Genomic DNA, 21,847 nt, shown 5'->3' on the forward strand with positions numbered 1-21,847 from the left:
AGCCCACATGTCACAACTAGAGAGTCCACGTGCTGCAACCACAGAGCCCACACGCCACAACCAGAGAGAAGCCCATGCGCTGCAATGAAGAGCCTGCATGCCACAATGAAAGATCCCGTGTGCCACAACTAAGACCCGACACAGCCATAAATAAATAGATAGATAGATAAATAAATAAATAAATAATAAAAGAAAGAATCAAGGAGAAATACATAAAGAGACCCCTTCAAGGGTATGGACTAATGAATACTAAAAAATAGGACGGAACTACCATATGATCTGGTTATTCCACTTCTGTGTATTTATCTGAAGACTATGAAAACACTAATTATAACACCCATAATTGCAGCATTATTTACAATAGACAAGGTATGGAAACAACCTAAGTGCCCATCGACGGATGAATGGATAAATAAGATGTGGTACATACAGTTGACGCTTGAACACTGTGGGTTTGAACTTTGCAGATCCACTTACAAGTGGATATTTTTCTACAGTAAACACTAGAGTATGACACAGTCTGTGGTTGATTGAATCCGCAGTTATATGTAGACTACCCCCGCGCTGTACAAGGGGTCAACTGTACATACAATGAAATACTACGCAGCCATTAAAAAAAGATGAAATCTTGCCACTTTCAACAACACAGATAGACCCTGAGGGTATTATGCTAAGTGAAATAAGTCATAAAGAGAAGACAACACTGCATGATTTCACTCATATAAATAAATAAATAAATAATGAATACCCAAACAAACAAACCAAACTAAAAAAAACACACAGATACAGAGACTAGAGTAGTGGTTACCAGAGGGAAAGGAGGGTGGGAGGTGGCTGAAATGGGTAAAGGGGGTCAACTGTATGGTGACAGAGGGAAACTACACTTTTGGTGATCAACATGCTGTAGTGCATACAGATGTCGAAACATAATGTTGTACATGTGAAACATATTTAAAAATGAAAAATAAACAGATTAAAGAACAAACACTTGTTCCAAATTATTTTCTAATTTTTCAAAGTTTTTACATGTATTGATCATTACAAATTAATAGTGACATCTAGTACCTAGAAGGGAACAAATGAGATAACAACCAAGGAGTTAAGATATAGAGCCCAGATCCTTGAAAGATGTGTTACACAAAATAATGAGTCCTTACTTAAGAAGACCTCAGCAGGAAGGAAAAGATAAGTAAAGGAAACTAAAAGAACTACTGCAAGTTAAGCTGCAAAAAGTGTAGGAGGAGACTTGTGGTGTTCCCGAAGAAATTTCTGGCAGTTCCATATAAGCTTAAGGACATACACTTCAAACTGTCAGAAGCAATGTTGATCATAAACCCACTATCATTTTTGAAATATGTTTGCATACATAAGGAATACATGATGATGGATGGCATAGTTGTAGAGTACTACTCTCTCAGCCCTTGAAACAGGAATAAATATGCTGACTGTGAACGTTACAATATTACTATATATCTATTGAATTCTTCAAAGTCCATTTTTAGGGGTAGGGTTGAAGAGAAAAGTCTGGACATGACGAAAAAGAGAACTGCCCAGAAAAAGACTATAATATTCCAAAAGTTTATACTGATGCCTTTTAGAGACAGACTAACAACCTGGTTAGGATTTGCTGAAGAACTCTTTACCCACTGGAGCCAAATGCTTATTAACATAGAGGGTTTCTTTGGGAGACAAAGAGAGCATAGTTTTATTTCTCAAAGTATAATCTGAAATCCTCTATGACCTCATTTAATAAGAACAACAAGCAAGTACTTTATTTCTCACAGACAAAATGAGATGCAATTCCAGTTTCGTTTTACATACAACTAAGGGCTTCTTATTAGTAATCATTCCAAGTGAATTATTATGGATTATTAATATTAGTACACAAAAATAAATTAGCATATTTCTGGATTTCAAGACTTCCAATTCAGTCACCACTAACAGGTCTGGCTGTTCTGAAAAGAATCTATTTTGTCTGCACAGCAAGTACACTGAAATTCCTGCAGTTTTAAAAAGGATACTATTTTAAGGTAATATTTTAAGTTGGTCTTTGTTTTCATTGCTGTTATTCTTGCTCTCTATTATGAACTACTGTAACTTTACTGTTTTTACAATTTCCTAATTAGTAATTACTGATAACTAGATAAGTATAATTTTTTGTGCGTTATTTGGTTAATCCTTGAGTAAATTGATAGATGTTTGCATCAACATTAACCTAAGTCTTCTCAAAACTAGACTATAATACATGTATATATTATAGTTCAAATAGAAATTCTTGATACCATTATTGACAAAGCAGATGTAAATATAACCCTTCCAAAGTGCCTATAGGGACTTCCCTGGTGGTCCAATGGTTGAGAATCCACCTTCCAATGCAGGGGACGTGGGTTCAATCCCTGGTCGGGGAACTAAGATCCCATATGCCGTGGGGCAACTAAGCCCACAAACCACAACTACAGAGCCCGTGCGTCGCAATGAACAGCCTGCATGCCACAGCGAAAGATCCTGTGTGCTGCAACAAAAGATCCTGCGTGCCGCAGCTAAGACTTGACACAGACATACATACATACATATATAAATAAATAAATATTTTTTAAGAAAACAAAGTGCCTATATAGTGTGATACTTTATGGATGTTGTCTTGTTGGCAAATGTATGTCATCTGAATAACTTGCAACACAATATCAGGTTAAATGTAAGAAAAATGCTGAGTTTATAGGGCACTGTTTTGTAACATGAAAATCACATATACAAGCTCATTAGATAACCTCACTTTTTTGTTGCGATCACTAAGTTCTTTTTCTATGTGAAAGTGGTATTTGCTAAGGTAACTGGGCTATAGACTCCTCTGCACTCCTAAAAGGGCAGCAGTTCCTAAAAGCTAAAGAACTACTGGTCTTGTGTAAAGTTCATGAACCCTGCACTCAGACACAGGTTCAAATCCAAAGTTTACTATTTCCTAATAGAATAACCAGAAAGTCAGTTCCCTCATCATACCACCCTCATAGGGTTGTGAAGGTTAAACGAGATAAGTATGTAATATACCTGGCAAACAGTAAGTGCACCCTTACAGAAGGGAAAGCAAGCAGAAGATGGTATTTTGGGTCTTGCTTCCAGGCCCTTCATCTTTCAGAGAATGCTCCCAACGTCCTGCCCCAAACCAAAGTCACATCTCCGAGAGAGACACCAAACAAATAATGTGAAGTAGGCTAAACCAAAGACGTGACTTTAATTGTAAATTACGGCAAGAAAACTAATGGATAATTAAACCAATTAAGTTTGTAGTCAGGGATCACAAACCCCAATAACAACCAAACAACATAAAAAAAGGCATATATGCATACAAGTCATAGAGATGGCCCCATATTAATGAGATCAATAAAAGCTTTTAATACAAGAAACAAATCCACAAGCCTTCATAATAACAACTGAAATAAAGTTGTTTATATGATTTTTATTTTCATTTGACCAACTTTCTTGAGAACTGATCTCCCCAAAAAGGACAAAGCCTACCTCCTTATTTCACCCATCTCTTACTGAAGTCTACCCAGACATCTAATTCATTTAATATTCAATAATTCACTAAGTCCTTCAATACGTACTATTTACTAAGCACCTCTCATGGCCAGAAGTAAATAAAATATTAACAAAGCCCCAGCGCTACCCTCAAAGAGTTTAAAGTCTAGTGGGAAACAGAAATAAGTAAACAAGCAATTACTATACTATGTGTTCAGAGCAGTGATGAATGTGTTTATAGAATACCATGAGAACACATATACAAGGAGTACTGATTCTTTCTCAAGGACGCATGGTGAATGGTGGAAACCAGGAAATATTTCCTAGAAGACATCTAAGCTGAGAATGAAATGGTGAAGAGTTGGGCAAAGATGGGGCACAAGGAGTAGAGGAAGAAAGTCATCCAAGCAGAGAAAACAGCATCTGTAAGATCAAGGAGACTAGAGGACCTAGCATAATGAATGAATAGCAGTAGTTCAATATGATCAAAGAGGCAAGTGTGAGGCTAAAGAGGTGAGCAGGGACCTCCTATGACATACTAAGGAGTTTGGAATTTATCCTGAAGGTAACAATGGAAAGCAGGGGTTTCAAACTAGAAGTGATATTATCAAGTATGTCATGAAAAAAGACTATTCTGGCTTAATACAAAGAATGGATAGGAAGGCAGAAAAGATGACGAGTTTCCTATTACTAATGCAATAATCCAAAATGTCGAAAATAGTAGTTTGAGAATCATAATCAAAAGGACTGTGTAAATGGACAGGGGTGAGAGCAAAAGAAGAGAGAGAAGTTTCTAGCTTGGCAACTAAGTAGATGCCCATTCACTAAGAAGAAAGAGTACGTTTGAAAAGATGATGATCAGTTCCTTGGAGTTCTGGGGCTACAGTGCCATGGGATATACAAATGAAGATTTTCTATAGGTAGTTAGCCACAAACATCTACACAGTATGAGACACATCTGGATAGAGTGCTACATTTGGAAGTCATCAGCCACAGAAAGTAAATGAAGCACTGGGAGCAGATATCATCTCAGAAGAACTTAAGATCGTTTATTGCGCAAAGCATTGTTTCCTACCATGTTTCTGCCTGCTGCTGTAAACAAGCTGAGGACAGCCAGTACTGTTCCACTGACTGATACTCTTAAGTTAGGAAACAACCATCAAGATTTTTCCATGCCTTTATTATGTGCCAATATTTATGTTAGGCATTGGACAGAAATAAAATGTGGTGCCCTTTATACATGAGAATTTTAGTAAACTGTAGGTGTGCTATTATGGTGAGGTTACATAGGCATTTAACATTCAAAAAAAAAAAAAAAGGAAGAACAGTATGGAATGAAGTAATCAAAAATCCTCTTAGAAAAAGTGGGGCTTGAGCTAGGCCTTAAATTATAAGTAGAATGTAGAGATATAAAGAAAGGAACTGGCATTCCAGGGAAGGGAAAATGTATAAGTAAAATACCAGGGTAAGGAATGAACATGACTTTAGAGGTAGAAAAGTAAACAAAAGTAACAACAATAAAATAGTTTGCCTGGAAGGACTAAAATGTACAAACTTAAAGCTGGACAAATACAATTTAGAAGGTCTTAATCAGCCAGAACAGTTTAGATTTGACAGAGAAGAAAAATACATTATTACCAATGTTTAAGAAGAATAAAAGAGTTGGGTTTAGGGAAGATAAAAGGTGGAATAATGTAGTGATTAAGAATGCAGGCTCTGGAGGATATTACCTGGGTTCACAACTGGCACTCCACCAATTTACCAGCTATGGGGCAAGTAATTTAACCTCTCTAAGCTTCATTTTGCTCAGTTATCAAATAGGATAATAGTAGTACCTAACATCATAAGTTAGGTATAGATATAAAATAATATGATCTATGGAAATGCTTAACAAACTAAGCAAGGAATGAATGTTAGCTATTATTTTTAGTCCATGATGGGGCATATTTTAGAAAACCTAGGGAAAGTTCATGGCATAGGTGTCCCTACCTTCTGTGACTAGAGATCCCTGAACTTATTCAATATTGCCTGAGAAAGATCTTTACTTACCACCGTGACTCCCTCATTTGATGATTTCTACCAACAGCCCAAAAACAATAATGCCTCCAAAGTTTTCACATATTCAAAATTCCAGTTGTCTTCTAGTCCCCAGACAAAAATAGTATAAACTCACCTTTCTCTGCTCCTCCCTGTAAACAATTCAACAGAAAATCATAAAAAGACTCTGAAAGGTTGGAAAGTGGAAGGCCAAATGGCTAGAGACCACACTTGAGGAACTTGAGGAACAACACAACACTGAGTTCCCTGGATTTTCTTTTTAATTCTCATATATCCTGAATGCACCCAGGAGAGGCTAGTATCCTGGAACCTGCACCAAGATGGGGAAGGAGGAAGAGAAGGCCTGGATGGAATCTCCTAACCCTCTGGCCAGCAACTGATTCCAAATCTCCTGATTTCCAACCCAGTGACAGAAGGCAACCCAGGTAGGTGCTTTCCTCCCCAACAGTACTGGCAGAAACTTAGAGAGAAGCCCACCAGCATTAAGAGGCCCAGAGAGCTGGCCCAGGAAAAGTCTGTATCCTAGAAGCCCAGAATTCCTACATCCCCCACCTAAATGCACCAGGAGGCCTAGAAAAGCACTTTTTTCCCCGACTGATGGCAGGAGCAAGAATCAAGTGGGAGATCCACTGGCATCAGGTGCCCAGGGAGCAGGCCCAGGAAAGCACCCTCCACCCTATGGGCCAATATCTCCCACTTTCCACTCAACAGCAGTAGGCCTAAGGAAGAGCATTCCACTCGCATGAGCAGCACCAGCAGAGATCAAGCATGAGCCTCAGCAGCACCACTGAGCAAAGTAGACTATAATGCAAGTCTACTTTGTTCAGTGAAAACTGAAAACTAAACAGTCTCTGAAACCACAGCCCATATAAGTAGGCCAGGACCTATATGTTACATATAAATAGGACAACTGAATGCTAAAACAGAGATTAAATAGGATCCAGTCTCTTACTGTAACATTCAAAATGTACAAAACACAATTAAAAATCATTCACAATATCAAAAACCAGGAACATCACAGCTTGAATGAGAAAGATAATCAGATGATTCCAACATCAAGGTGAAACAGATGATGGAATTATCTGACAAGGATTTAAAAGCAACCATCTTGGGCTTCCCTGGTGGCGCAGTGGTTGAGAATCTGCCTGCCAAGGCAGGGGATACGGGTTCGAGCCCTGGTCTGGGAAGATCCCACATGCTGTGGAGCAACTGGGCCCGTGGGCCACAATTACTGAGCCTGCGCGTCTGGAGCCTGTGCTCCGCAACAAGAGAGGCTGCGATAGTGAGAAGCCCGCGCACCGCGATGAAGAGTGGCCCCCGCTTGCCGCAACTAGAGAAAGCCCTCGCACAGAAACGAAGACCCAACACAACCAAAAATAAATAAATAAATTTTAAAAATTAAAAAAAAAAGCAACTATCTTATATGCTTGAGCAAGCAATTAAGAATCTCTTGAAGAAAATGAAATAAGATAAAATCTCAGCAAAGAAACGTAAGTTATAAAAAAGAACAAATGGAAATTGAAAAAAACACAGTAACAAATAAAAACCTCATTTGAGAGGCTCAGTGACAGAATGGAAATGACAGACGATAGAATAAGTGAACTTGAGGACGTATCAATACAATTTAATAAGTCTGAAAAACAGAAAGAAAATCAAATTTTTTTTTTTTTGAAAAATCAATTTTTAAAAGATAGGGGCTCTTGGGCTATAACAAAAGCTCTAACGTTCATATCAACAGAATGCCATAAGCAGAGGAGAAGGGGGGTGGGGGTGTGGAGGGATGCGCTAAAAAAAAATTATTCACAGAAATAATGGGAAACTTCCCAAATTTGGTGAGACATATATCTACAGGTTCAAGAAGCTAAGTGAATCCCAAATACGAAACTCAAAGATATCCACACCAAGACACAACACAATTAAAGTTCATAAAATATAGGAGAACACCAATTTGAATGATAGTAGATTTCACATTTGAAAACATGGAAGCCAGTAGGAAGTGTTATGCCATTTTGCAAGTGCTGAAAGAAAAAAACCATAAACCATTAATTCTGTCTGGCTCAATTATCCTTCAAGAATGAATGAGGAATAAAGACATTTTCAGGTAAAGAAAACAAATCTGTCACTAATAGACTCACCCACATAGAGGGGCTGAGAAATTCTCCAACTGAAAGAAAAAAGCAGGAAGAAACCTGAAAGTTCATAAAGACAAAAAAAAAAACAAAAACCACAATAGAATGGATAAAAATAGAGGAAATATAACAGACTTTCAGTCTCTTTATGAGTTTCTTAAATCATATTTGATGACTGAAGCAAACAGTCTAACACTATTTGCTGTGGTACTCAATATATGTAAAGGAAATATTAAAACAATTATTATTTTTAAAGTGGGAAGGGTAAAGGGAACTAATTCTACTTCACTCTCAGAGGTGAAAGTTGATACCAGTAAACAGTTATAAATTATGTATGTATATTGTAACACCTAAAGCAACCTCTAAAGAAACAATACAGTGCAATATACTCAAAATACTATAGACAGGGCTTCCCTGGTGGCGCAGTGGTTGAGAGTCTGCCTGCCAATGCAGGGGACACGGGTTCGAGCCCTGGTCTGGGAAGATCCCACATGCTGTGGAGCAACTGGGCCCGTGAGCCACAACTACTGAGCCTGCGCGTCTGGAGCCTGTGCTCCACAACAAGAGAGGCCGCGACGGTGAGAGGCCCGCGCACCGCGATGAAGAGTGGCACCCGCTTGCCGCAACTGGAGAAGGCCCTCGCACAGAAACGAAGATCCAGCACAGCCGTAAATTAATTAATTAATTAATTTTTAAAAAAATACTATAGATAGATCAAAATGTTCCTGTAACCCACAGTAAGTCGAGAAAAGAGAAACAGAGGAACAAAGAGAAAACAAATACAATGGCAGACTTTAAGCCCAGTATATCAATAATGGTTTTAATGCAAATAGTCTAGAACACCAACTAAAATACAGATGTTAACACAGTGTTTAAAAAAACACAACTATACGCCCATTGTGTTTGAAGAAAATCCCTTCAAACACAATGACATAAGAAGGTTGAAGTAAAAAGACAGAAAAAGAAATACCGTACAATTTTTTAAAAGCAGTAATGGCTATAATAGCAGATAAAGTAATCTCCAGAATAAAAATAATTACTCAAAACAAAGAGCATTACCACATAATGATAAAAGGATAAATCCACCAAGAAGACATAGCAATCTTACACGTGTATGCAACCAAATCCAGTGTGATGTGACAAAGGCAGTAAGAAATGGGAATGAAAACTGAAAGAGTAAAAACTAAATCTGATTAATAAATTAAACAAAATATCTGTTCCTTTTCTGTATTCTCTATTGGCTCCCCTTTCTCCTACTATATTCTATAAAGTTTTATCCTTGGAATTTTGCTGTTCTCTATACTCAGGCTCCCCCAGAGAGCTTAACTATTCTTACAGCATAATTTAATCATGGGTTGTTGAAGTCTTTCAAATTTATCTTTCTCATTTCCCATTTTTTCGACTGTTTCAGATGTCAAGGCAGCTGAATCTAATTTCAGGCTTTTCATCAAACTACTATCACTCAGGAGCTCAGGGTCTTACTGGGAGGAATGAGACACAACCAAATGGTACAATTGGGTGCATCAATAGAAATAATGCATAAGGTAAAGAGGCTGAACAGAGAAGATGTCTTGGAAGAGAGGCTGTAAAAGAAGAGCACAAAGAGTGTTCTACCTCTACCTAGTTCCCCACTTTTAGAGATCTACCCCAGACATGGCAGGCTGAGAATACTGGGCTGCGGCCCCACCCGACCTTACTCGTAGGGCGGAGGTTCCACTCCAGAAGAGGCAATCCAAGAAGACCAGAGAATACCATCCACACCCAACACCATTCTTATAAAGAAGGGACGTGTTACTCCAATATAAGTGGGTCACTGTTCCAACTCCCAGAGCAATGTCACAAAGCTTTTTCCCAGGAGAGGCAAGCCATAAGAACAGAGAGCTCCACACATCTCCACAAGCAGACTGACTTCATTTGGAATAGAACATGGAGAAGTTCAAGCCTAAGAACGCCAGCAAAACCAATGCTGATCACAGTGGTAAGCAATTAAGAGGAAGCTGCTAGCTACATGATACGAAAAAGGCATACAGTAGACAAGCTAGAAGTTTAAAAGAAAGCCTCAAAGACTGACCTAAAAGACTACCTCTAAGAAAGGGCGTTACAGTAACTGAATCAGACCACGGAGCAATTTATGCCTCAAGGCATTGCTGAAAACAATACAGCAATCAGCTTAGCTGAGGCTAACAGCTGATGCCAATATTGCAAGACAAACAAGAAGATTAACAAGGAGATGAAAGAGACATTAAAGAGAACTGAGTTAAAGCCATAGTCATAGGAGGAGGGAATGGATGGAGACCACAGTCAGGGAGGTTGTACATATACCAAAGACTCTGCTTTTGGGACTTCCCTGGTGGCACAGTTGTTAAGACTCCATGCTCCCAATGCAGGGGGCCTGGGTTCAATCCCTGGTCAGGGAGCTAGATCCCACATGCATGCCACAACTAAGGAGCCTGTCTGCTGCAACTGACAGGGCGCAACTAAATAAATAAAGTATTTTTTTAATTAAATGTAAATCCAATTAAAAAAAAAAAAAAGACTCTGCTTTCCAGTGAGGAAATTCAGAAGGTGCATACTGCAGGGGAAACAGACTTCACTTCCAAACTAGTCACTAAATAACCAGACAAGCAAAACAATAACAAATATTCTCAGCCCAGAGAGGGAAACAGTATCCAGAGCTGCAACAATATATTATCTAAAATGTGCAGTTTATAACAAAAAGTTGTGACACACACAAAGAAAAAGAAAAGTGACCCATTCACAGGAAAAAAACAAGCAAGCAATAGAAACTGCCTTTAAGGAGACCCACATTTTGGATTTAGCCAGCAAAGACTTCAAAGCAGCCATTATGAATATGTTCAAAGAAGAAAAGGAAATCATGCTTTAAAAATTAAAAGAAGCTTCAATGAAATCCTAATCAAACTACCAATGGCAGTTTTCACAGAACTAGAACGAAAAATTGCACAATTTGTATGGAAACACAAAAGACCCTGAAGAGCCAAAGCAATCTTGAGAAAGAAAAACAGAGCTGGAGGAATCAGGTTCCCAGACTTCAGACTATACTACAAAGCTACAGTAATCAAGACAGTATGGTACTGGCACAAAAACAGAAATAAAAATCAATGGAACAGGATAGAAAGCCCAGAGATAAACCCACACACATATGGTCACCTTATCTTTGATAAAGGAGGCAAGAATATACAATGGAGAAAAGACAGTCTTTTCAATAAGTGGTGCTGGGAAAACTGGACAGCTACATGGAAAAGAATGAAATTAGAACACTCCCTAACACCATACACAAAAATAAACTCAAAATGGATTCGAGACCTAAATGTAAGACCGGACACTATAAAACTCTTAGAGGAAAACGTAGGAAGAACACTCTTTGACATAGATCACAGCAAGATCTTTTTTGATCCACCTCCTAGAGTAATAGAAATAAAAACAAAAATAAACAAATGGGACCTAATGAAACTTCAAAGCTTTTGCACAGCAAAGGAAACCATAAACAAGACGAAAAGACAACATTCAGAATGGGAGAAAATATTTGCAAACGAATCAACGGACAAAGGATTAATCTCCAAAATATATAAACAGCTCATTCAGCTCAATATTAAAGAAACAAACAACCCAATTCAAAAATGTGCAGAAGACCTAAATAGACATTTCTCCAAAGAAGACACACAGATGGCCAAGAAGCACATGAAAAGATGCTCAACATCACTAATTATTAGAGAAATGCAAATCAAAACTACAATGAGGTATCACCTCACACCAGTTAGAATGGGCATCATCAGAAAATCTACAAAACAAATGCTGGAGAGGGTGTGGAGAAAAGGGAACCCTCTTGCACTGTTGGTGGGAATGTAAATTGATACAGCCACTATGGAGAACAGTATGGAGGTTCCTTAAAAAACTAAAAATAGATTTACCATATGATCCAGCAATCCCACTACTGGGCGTATACCCAGAGAAAACCATAATTCAAAAAGACACATGCATCCCAATGTTCATTGCAGCACTATTTACAATAGCCAGGACATGGAAGCAACCTAAATGCCCATCGACAGACGAATGGATAAAGAAGTTGTGGTACATATATACAATGGAATATTACTCAGCCATAAAAAGGAACGAAATTGAGTCATTTGTTGAGACGTGGATGGATCTAGAGACTGTCATACAGAGTGAAGTAAGTCAAAAAGAGAAAAACAAATATCGTATGTTAACGCATGTATGTGGAAACTAGAAAAATGGTACAGATGAGCCGGTTTGCAGGGCAGAAGTTGAGACACGGATGTAGAGAACAGATATATGGACACCAAGGGGGGAAAACTGCGGTGGAGTGGGGATGGTGGTGTGCTGAATTGGGCGATTGGGATTGACATGTATACACTGATGTGTATAAAATTGATGACTAATAAGAACCTGCAATATAAAAAAACAAACAAACAAAACAACTAATACTAAACTTTCATTGGCTTATTTGTATGGAAATATGTTAATATAAATGTTTCAGACATTACATGAAATTTCTAAAAATCTTATATGTTCTGGTATAATGTTATAAGTCATAATTCTAGTTATTACTTTAAAATGTATATCTCAGAAATAACTAAATTTCCTTGTCAATTGCACTATTATGAACTTTCATCAAATCTTTAACTGTGGTCATTTTTAAGTCTTTTGTCAGTTACAGACAGTTCTGGGTGTACTCTGATGCTTTTGCAAATATGTTCCTATAAAAAGGGTTCATCTTCAAGGAATGCATAGAAAAGACTCTGACAAGTACAGGTTTCTGGTAACTGTACTGCTGAACTGAATGAATAAGCATTTTCAGAACTCTAATGAAAAACTGATGAACTCATAAAAGTGCTAACAAAAGATCAAGATAAAAAAAAAATTAATTACATGGGACTGAGTGAACTGATGAGAATGATTATAATTTTTGTGACTTTCTGTTTGAATTAAAAAAAAAAAATCCCACAAGGACTCAGAGGCAAAGAATATACAAATCAGTTTTCACTGCAAAGTAAAGGAGCTGTTACAGTGGAGGATTACTGGACTGAATGTCAATATTATGACATAGTATGAGTGTGTTTCGTGTTTGGTAACTGTAATCATTGTTGCTTTTGTTGTGGTCATCCATTTACAATGCTTGGTGTCAGTCTTTATCTCTTGTAAAAATAAAACACAGTGTGTGTGTGTGAAAAAACAAAAACAAACAAACAAACAAAAAACTACAATGAGGTATCACCTCACACCAGTCAGGATGGCCATCATCAAAAAATCTACAAACAATAAATGCTGGAGAGGGTGTGGAGAAAAGGGAACCCTGTTGCACTGTTGGTGGGAATGTAAATTGATACAGCCACTATGGAGAACAGTATGGAGGTTCCTTAAAAAACTAAAAATAGAACTACCATACGACCCAGCAATCCCACTACTGGGCATATACCCTGAGAAAGCCATAATTCAAAAAGTCATGTACCACAATGTTCATTGCAGCCCTATTTACAATAGCCAGGACATGGAAGCAACCTAAATGTCCATCGACAGATGAATGGATAAAGAAGATGTGGCACATATATACAATGGAATACTACTGAGCCACAAAAAGAAATGAAACTGAGTTATTTATTTATAGTGAGGTAGATGGACCTAGAGACTGTTCATACAGAGTGAAGTAAGTCAGAAAGAGAAAAACAAATACTGTATGCTAACAAATATATATGGAATCTTAAAAAGAAAAAAAAACCAAATTGGTTCTGAAGAACCGTGGGGCAGGACAGGAATAAAGATGCAGACATAGAGAATGGACTTGAGGACATGGGGACAGGGAAGGGTAAGCTGGGACGAAGTGAGAGAGTGGCATGGACATATATACACTGCCAAATGTAAAACAGATAGCTAGTGGGAAGCAGTCACATAGCACAGGGAGATCAGCTCAGTGCTTTGTGTCCACCTAGAGGGGTGGGATAGGGAGGGTGGGAGGGAGAGGCAAGAGGGAGATATGGGGATATATGTACACATATAGCTGATTCACTTTGTTATACAGCAGAAACTAACACAGCATTGTAAAGCAATTATACTCCAATAAAGATGTTAAGGAAACATTAAAAAATAAAATTAAAAGAAGGTAATGGCAATGTCTCATCAAATAGAAAATAAGCTAATAGAACTTACAAAAGAAGCAAATGGAAGTTCTGGGGTTGGAAAGTACAATTAAAATGAAAAATTTCCTAGAGGCTCAACAGTAAATAGGGACAGACAGAAGAATCAGTGAATATGATGATAACAGAGACTATGCAAGCTGAAGGACAGCAAAAAAAAAGAATAAATAAAAATGAACAAAGGCTCAGAGAGCTATTCGACAAGATTAAGTGCACTAACATATATATAATGGGGGATATCTGAAACAGAAAAGAGCAGAAAAAAATAATGGCCGAAAACTTCCCAAATTTGATGAAAAAGATGAAAAACATTATCCTACACTTCTGAGAATCCCAATGAACTCAATGATAAACAGAGAGATCCATACCAACACATCATAATCAAAATCAAAATGCTGAAAGACGAAGAGAATATCCTGAAAGCAGCAAGAAAGAAACAAATCACATACAATGGAACACTAATAAGAATAGCTGATTTCTCATCAGAAACAATAAAGGCAGAATACAGTGGAAAGACATATTCAAAGTGCTGGGAAAAAAAACTGTCAACCAAGAATTCAAAACCCAGCAAAACTACCTTTCGAAAAGATAAAATAAAAACATTCCCAGATATACAAAAACTGAGAGAATTTGTTGGTGGCCGGCCCATCTTACAAAAAATACTAAAGGAAGTTCTTCAGGCTGAAAGCAAGTGACACCAAACAGTAATTCGAATTTACAGAACAAAACAAATAGTGCTAGTAAAGATAATTGTTAGGTAATTACAAAAAGACAGGACACTTGCATATTTTCCTTTCTTCTAACAGATTTTAAAAGCAAGCTTACATAAAACAACACATATATAATTGTATTATTGGGGCTATAACATATAGAAATGTAACATATTCAACAATAACATCAAAAGGAGGTACATAGGAGCAAAGTTAGAGTACAGCAAGGAAATGACACTGGGTGATAATAAATCCACAGGAACAAATAAAGAGAATAAGAAATAAGAATAAATTCAAATAATAATGTAACAAGCTCTATAAATATAAATATTTGCTCTCTCTACTTCTCTGAGCTTCTTTAAAATACATAAAATTATATAAATAATTATGACAATGTAACAATCTACTCTTGGGTTTGTAACATATAGGTGTATTATGTATTATAATAATAGCAAATACAAAGAAGAGGGAATAGATCTATATAGGAGAAACATCTCTGTATCACACTAGAATTTAGTTAGTATAAACTGGGAGTATATTCTGGTAAGTTAAGATAAATTTTATAAGCCCTAGAGCAACCACTAATAATATAACTTTAAAAATTAGCTAGGACTTCCCTGGTGGCGCAGTGCTTAAGAATCCGCCTGCCAATGCAGGGAACATGAGTTCGAGCCCTGGTCCAGGAAGATACCACATGCCGCAGAGAAACTAAGCCCATGTGCCACAACTAATGAGCCTGTGAGCCACAACTACTGAAGCCCACATGCCACAACTACTGAAGCCCGCACACCTAGAGCCGTGCTCCGCAACAAGAGAAGCCATCGCAATGAGAAGCCCACACCACAACAAAGAGTAGTCCCCGCTCGCTGCAACTAGGGAAAGCCTGCATGCAGCAACGAAGACCCAATGCAGCCAAAAATAAAATAAATAAAAATAAATTAATTAATTAATTTAAAAAAAAAATAAAAATTAGCTACAAAATTTTTTTTTAATTTAATTAATTAATTTATTTATTCTTGGCTGCGCTGGATCTTTGTTGCTGCGGGCGGGCTTTTGCAAGCGGGGGCTACTCTTTGTTGCGGTGCGCGGGCCTCTCCTGTTGTGGAGCATGGGCCCCAGGCGTGTTGGCTTCTGTAGTAGTGGCGCACGGGCTTAGCTGCTCCGCGGCATGTGGGATCTTCCCGGACCAGGGCTCGAACCCGTGTCCCCTGCATTGGCAGGCGGACTCCTAACCACTGCGCCACCAGGGAAGCCCGCTACAAAATTATTAAAGAAATTAAAATACTGGAAAATATTCACTTAATGCAATAAAAAGCAGTAAAGGAAGAACAGAACAAAAGAGTCATGAGGCATATGGAGAAGAAAAAGTAAACCAGCAAGTGTAAATCCAATGTTATCAATAATTACATTAAATGTGAATGGATTAAACAATCACATCAAAGGCAAAGACTGTCAGTCTGGAATTAAGAAATAAAAAAGATACAACTATAAGCTATTTACAAGAGATACACTTCAGCTTCAAAAACATAAATAGGTTGAAAGTAAAGGGATGAAAAAAGATACAACATTCAAGCAGCAACCATAAGAACTGGAAAGTCCACACAGACATAATACAAAATAGACTTTAAAACAAAAAAAATAAAAAAAAAATAAAAAAAAAATAAAAAAAAAAATAAAAAAAAAAATAAAAAAAACAAAAAAAAATAAAATAAAATAAAACAAAAAAATATGTTGCTAGAATTAAAGAGGGACAACAGCAAAAAGGTCAATTCATCAGGAATATATAACAATTATAAACATAAATGCACTTAATATCAAAGTCTCAAAATATATGAAACAATTCTGACAGAAAAGGGGAAAACAGACAAACAATAATAATTGGAGACTTCAATACCCTACTTTCAAAAATGGAGAAAACTAACAGAAGATCAACAAGGATCAGAAGACTTGAATGCTATAAACCCACTAGAACTAAGAGACATGTATAGAACACACCACCTAACAACAGCACAATGCACATTCTTCTCAAGCGCGAACCATACATTCTACAGGATAAACATTATGGTAGGACATAAAACATCCCTCAGTAAAATTTAAAAGCACAAAAATCCTATAAAGTATATTAGGAAATAGTTTAGATGAATTAAAACAAAAACACAACAAACCAAAACTTAAGGCACACAGCTAAAGTAGTGTTTAGAAATCTATCAATGTAAATACCTACATTAAAAAGAAACATCTCAAATCAATAATGTAACATTTAGGGAAACGTAAACCAAAACCACAAGATACCACTTCACAGCCACCAGAATGGCTATAATCAAAAAGACAGAAAATCAACTGTTGTTGAGGGTGTGGAGAAACTGGAAACCTCATAATGCTGGTGGGAATGTAATATGGTGCATATTCTTTGGAAAACAGTTTAGCAGTTATTCAAAATGTTAAACACTGTTACCATGAACGAGAAATTCCCACTCCTAGATATATACCAAAGAGAAATAAAAATAACAAATACACAAACCTGTACGTCAATGTTCATAACAGCATTATTCATGAAAAAGTGGAAAACAACCCAAGTGTCCATCAACTGATGAACAGGTAAACAATATGTGACATATCCATACTATGGACTATTATTTGGCAATAAAAAGGAATGAGTACCGATATACACTATAACATGGATAAATCTTGAAAACGTACTCAGTAAAAGAAGCCAGCCACAAAAGATCTCATATTGTATGATTTCACTTACATGAAAATGTCCAGGATAGGCATCTCCAACCTCAGCTGACTTCTCAGAACTACCTGCCAATCCATCTGCTTATCCTTGGTCAGCTCCATCCCCTATTCACTTCAACATAAATTCTAAGCCTTCATCAAGCCACTCTCCTCAAATCCCTTAACCCACCTCCACAACTCTCAACCTCCCTCAGCAGACAATCTTGCTTTCTACCTCAAAACTAATCTCTCAGTTTCCTCTCTGTAAACTTGTATCTGTTCTTATGCTCATTTAATTCCCTTTTCCCTTCAAGTCACAGAAAGGAATATAGAAACAAACTGACTCTAATATCAGACTCCTCCATGTAATTCAGTTCTAAACACTGTCATGAAGAATGCAATGAAAATCAAATGCTTCATCTAATAAAAGATCTGAGGATTTATAAATACACCTAATCCAAAGTTAACATTATTGCAGGAGTTCAAAAGTAAAAAATTAGGCACAGCAAGATATTTTTAACAAGCTAGTCATAGGACACTTAATATCTCCTTCTCGGGCTTCCCTGGTGGTGCAGTGGTTGAGAATCCGCCTGCTAATGCAGGGGACTCGGGTTCGAGCCCTGGTCTGGGAAGATCCCACATGCCGCGGAGGAACTGGGCCCGTGAGCCACAACTACTGAGCCTGCGCGTCTGGAGCCTGTGCTCCGCAACAAGAGAGGCCGCAATAGTGAGAGTCCCGCGCACCGCGATTAAGAGTGGCCCCCACTTGCCACAACTAGAGAAAGCCCTCGCACAGAAACGAAGACCCAACACAGCCATAAATAAATAAATTAATTAAAAAAAAAAAATCTCCTTCTCTACGTACCTGTTGAATGTTTGAGAGTCCCTGGCACAGTGTCAGGAGATACCCTCAACATTCTGAGATCTGAAGAGTGATACTCCAACTCTCTAGTTGGCTCATGAGGAACAAATGGAGGCAATACAGATGAAAAAGACTGATTAATGTCCATATTAGAAGGATATACCTATGAAAAGAGATAAAAAACGAAGAAAATAAGATTAATTTTAGACTTCATCTACTAAAAAATAACCTCATTTTTATGAAAATGAATGCTAAGCAGCTATACCAGTTCCTCAAGATCATATTCTCAACCCTCCTGAATTCATATATAGGTCATATCTTGTTTGGTTAATTCCAGGAAGGCTCTACAAATTATTTGAGGGTTTGGAAGTCTACCTGTATAGAATATTACAGATAGGAGACCTAGAAGTGTTCTATTACTCAGAAGTTTGCTACTTAACAATAGTATGATCTGAACTATGGTAATATTCTTGACAAGCTCAAGGACATTTTTTTTTTTAAGAAGGAGAGGTATGTTAGGGAAAGGAAAGAGGAAAGGAGGGAAGAGATAACAGAAATATTTTCAAGAAATCCACAAATGTTTAGAAGAAAAATAAACACATCAAAGAACTGCATCTGTGATCAGTTACCAAAAAACATAAGTTCTCAAATTTTTTGAAACAAAAGTAGTGGGAAATATAAACTGATGAAGTAAAGGTTAAATGCTGAAAAAGAAGTTCCTGAAGTTTCATGACATTCCAGCAAGTCCTCGTTAAAAAGGAAATCAGGGCTTCCCTGGTGGCGCAGTGGTTGAGAGTCTGCCTGCCAGTGCAGGGGACACGGGTTCGGGCCCTGGTCTGGGAAGATCCCACATGCCGCGGAGCAACTGGGCTCGTGAGCCACAATTACTGAGCCTGTGCGTCTGGAGCCTGTGCTCCGCGGCGGGAGAGGCCGTGATAGTGAGAGGCCCGCGCATCGCGATGAAGAGTGGCCCCCGCTTGCCGCAACTGGAGAAAGCCCTCGCATAGAAACGAAGACCCAACACAGCCATAAATAAATAAATAAATAAATTTAAAATAAATGTGATTTGAATAAAATATAAAATCTGGTTTAAAAAAAAAAAGGATTCCTTCTTACTAATAGTCTACACAATTCAAAAATAATTGGATCTTCATACAAACCATGGCTTCTGTGAAAAAAAAAAAAGGGAAATCAGAGGGGACTTCCCGGGCAGTCCAGTGGTTAAGACTTTGCCTTCCAATGCAGGGGGTGTGGGTTCGATCCCTGGTTGGGGAGCTAAGATCCCACATGCCTCATAGTCAAAAAAACACAAAACATAAAACAGAAGCAATATTGTAACAAATTCAACAGACTTTAAAAATGGTCCATATCAAAAAAAAATCTTTAAAAAAAAAAAGAAAAAAGAAATTAGAAACTATTAGTACTGATGTTGGTACATAAACATTACACAACTTTTCACCAAATTCACAGTATACTCTCATATAAAAACAACATACCACTTTTATTTTCCTAAAAAGTTATTCCAGTGCTGCCCTCTCAGGAGGGAGTCTAAAAATGTACATAAGCATGAATTTTTCTATCCTCTTTTATGAAGGGTTTTTCAGTGTGTAGTAACAAACATTCTTAAGAAGCTGGCAGAATGTGGAAATAAATAATTCTACTTCTTCTGCCCATATAGTTTCTCTAGACCCATAGTTCTCAAATGGGGAAGATTTTGCACTCCTCCACCTCCCCCCACCAAGGAACATGTGGCAATACCTGGAGACATTTTTCGCTGTCATAACTTTAGTGGGGGTAATGTTACTGACATCTAGTAAGTAGAGGCCAGGGATGTTGATAAACATCCTAAAATACACAGAACAGCCCCCCACAACAAAGAATTATCCAATCCCAAAGCAATAATGCAGAGGAACCTTGCTCTAAACATAGCATGAAGTTCTTAGTTTTCAATTATCCTACTGCCGAAGGAGACATGCAGCTCATTAATAGCATGGGTTTGAACTGCACTGGTTCACTTATACATGGATTTTTTTTTTTTCAATAGTAAATACTACAGTACTACACATGATCCAAGATTGGTTGAATGTGTGGATGTGGAAGAACCATGAATATGGTGGAATTGGGGATACAGGGGGCCAACTGTGGATTTTCAACTTCGCAGAGGGTCAGTGCCCCTAAATCCCACATTGTTCCCAGTCAACTGTATATATCACATATATGATAGATAAGTACTTGTGTGTGCTCATGCATGCACTGTGTTTAATAGAAGTTTTCCCCTAAAGCTTCCAAACGTAGGGAAAAAATTTTCTATTCCAATCTTGACTTCGATAACATTTCAAAGCTTCGAAATATATAGATTATTAGAGCAGTTAATAAAAAAGAAAATGCAGAATGAAAAAGATGAGACGTATTTGTTTAAGAGATCAACAGATGTTTATCACTAAAAATTAAAGGAGTCAGGAGGGAAAACAAAATCAAGATTGGTTTATCTCCTAGTTTTTATCAATAATGAAGACAGAATCAAAGACAATGAAGAAACCAAGAAATGCTAACACCTCTATAAGAACTGAGAAAATCTGTAAGTCACTCTGATTTTAGGAAAAAAATGAGTCATTCTGATCTAAGCAAGGTGAATGAGATGTTGGGACGATTCACAGGAAAATTTCATGCAAGATAGAATATGGGTCTACCTAAGAGAAATAATACTAGGGTCTTAAAATAGAGATGATAACCATCCACACAGAGAAAAGCATTTAAACCTTGAGAGGAAACAAATTCTTTGGGATGGAGGGGGGACCAACAAAAACACGAAAGAAATCTAAGGAGTCAACCTTAAATAATATTTAAGAGTTACGTGGCCAAAATAAGGGATACTAAAACAGTATTTTATTATAGAGGCTAAAAGAATGTAATATGCTGCTGCCAGAAACAAGGAGAGAGAAGGAACAGAATAACGAATTAGAGTAGGAAAGCCCTGGTAAGAGTCTAATGGTCTAGTTTCAGTAAAGGGAACTAACAGCCAGGCACTAACCATGTAAGTGCTACATACCTTACACCCCATTTAACATAAAAACATTTGAGGTTGATTATTATTGTTCCTATTCTTTATGTAGACAAGGAAGGAGAGTGATCCTCGAAACTCATTTGCCCAAGGCACAAGGCTAACAAAGTAACTGAACAGGGTTTTGACTCCAATTCTCCACAGTCTCTTCATAGCCCCAGCCTACATCATACATAAGTGGATCCTCAAATAATCATTTAGAGAATGACGGATACGTATCAAAGTGAGGCAAACAAGTATGAATGCCTCTTTTGAGACACAGATGAGAATAAGGAAGAAACCAAAGAGTAGGCAAACCCCCTGAGAGCAAGCTGGGCCATGCAGGAAAATTATCACCATGTCTGGCTCATTGTTTCCCTCATGTTAGCATTACGTAACTCCCAGACCACAGAAGAGAGCTAAGAGTGAAAGACAATATAGAGAACAGCATCCTCCCTGGACTAAAAACCTACAGTTAAGGGCAAATAAAATTTGAAATTGGGGCTTCCCTGGTGGCACAGTGGTTGAGAATCTGCCTGCCAATGCAGGGGACACGGGTTCAAGCCCTGGTCTGGGAAGATCCCACATGCCGCAGAGCAACTAGGCCCGTGAGCCACAATTACTGAGCCTGCGCGTCTGGAGCC

The 21,847-nt window shown here is 37.7% G+C and overlaps 1 protein-coding gene across 10 annotated transcripts in view; it reads right to left on the minus strand.

Moving 5' to 3' along the window:
• ALMS1 (ALMS1 centrosome and basal body associated protein) overlaps positions 1 to 21,847 on the minus strand; it is a 232,370-nt gene that overhangs the window by 173,958 nt on the left and 36,565 nt on the right. For all 10 annotated transcript variants that reach the window (XM_059942945.1, XM_059942937.1, XM_059942939.1 and 7 more), the window contains one exon: positions 18,167 to 18,326. In XM_059942945.1, the coding sequence (XP_059798928.1) occupies positions 18,167 to 18,326 (160 nt within the window). The remainder of the gene's footprint in view (positions 1 to 18,166; positions 18,327 to 21,847) is intronic.

The sequence above is a fragment of the Balaenoptera ricei genome, chromosome 13 (genome assembly GCF_028023285.1).
Source record: "Balaenoptera ricei isolate mBalRic1 chromosome 13, mBalRic1.hap2, whole genome shotgun sequence".
Taxonomy (NCBI): Eukaryota; Metazoa; Chordata; class Mammalia; order Artiodactyla; family Balaenopteridae; genus Balaenoptera; species Balaenoptera ricei.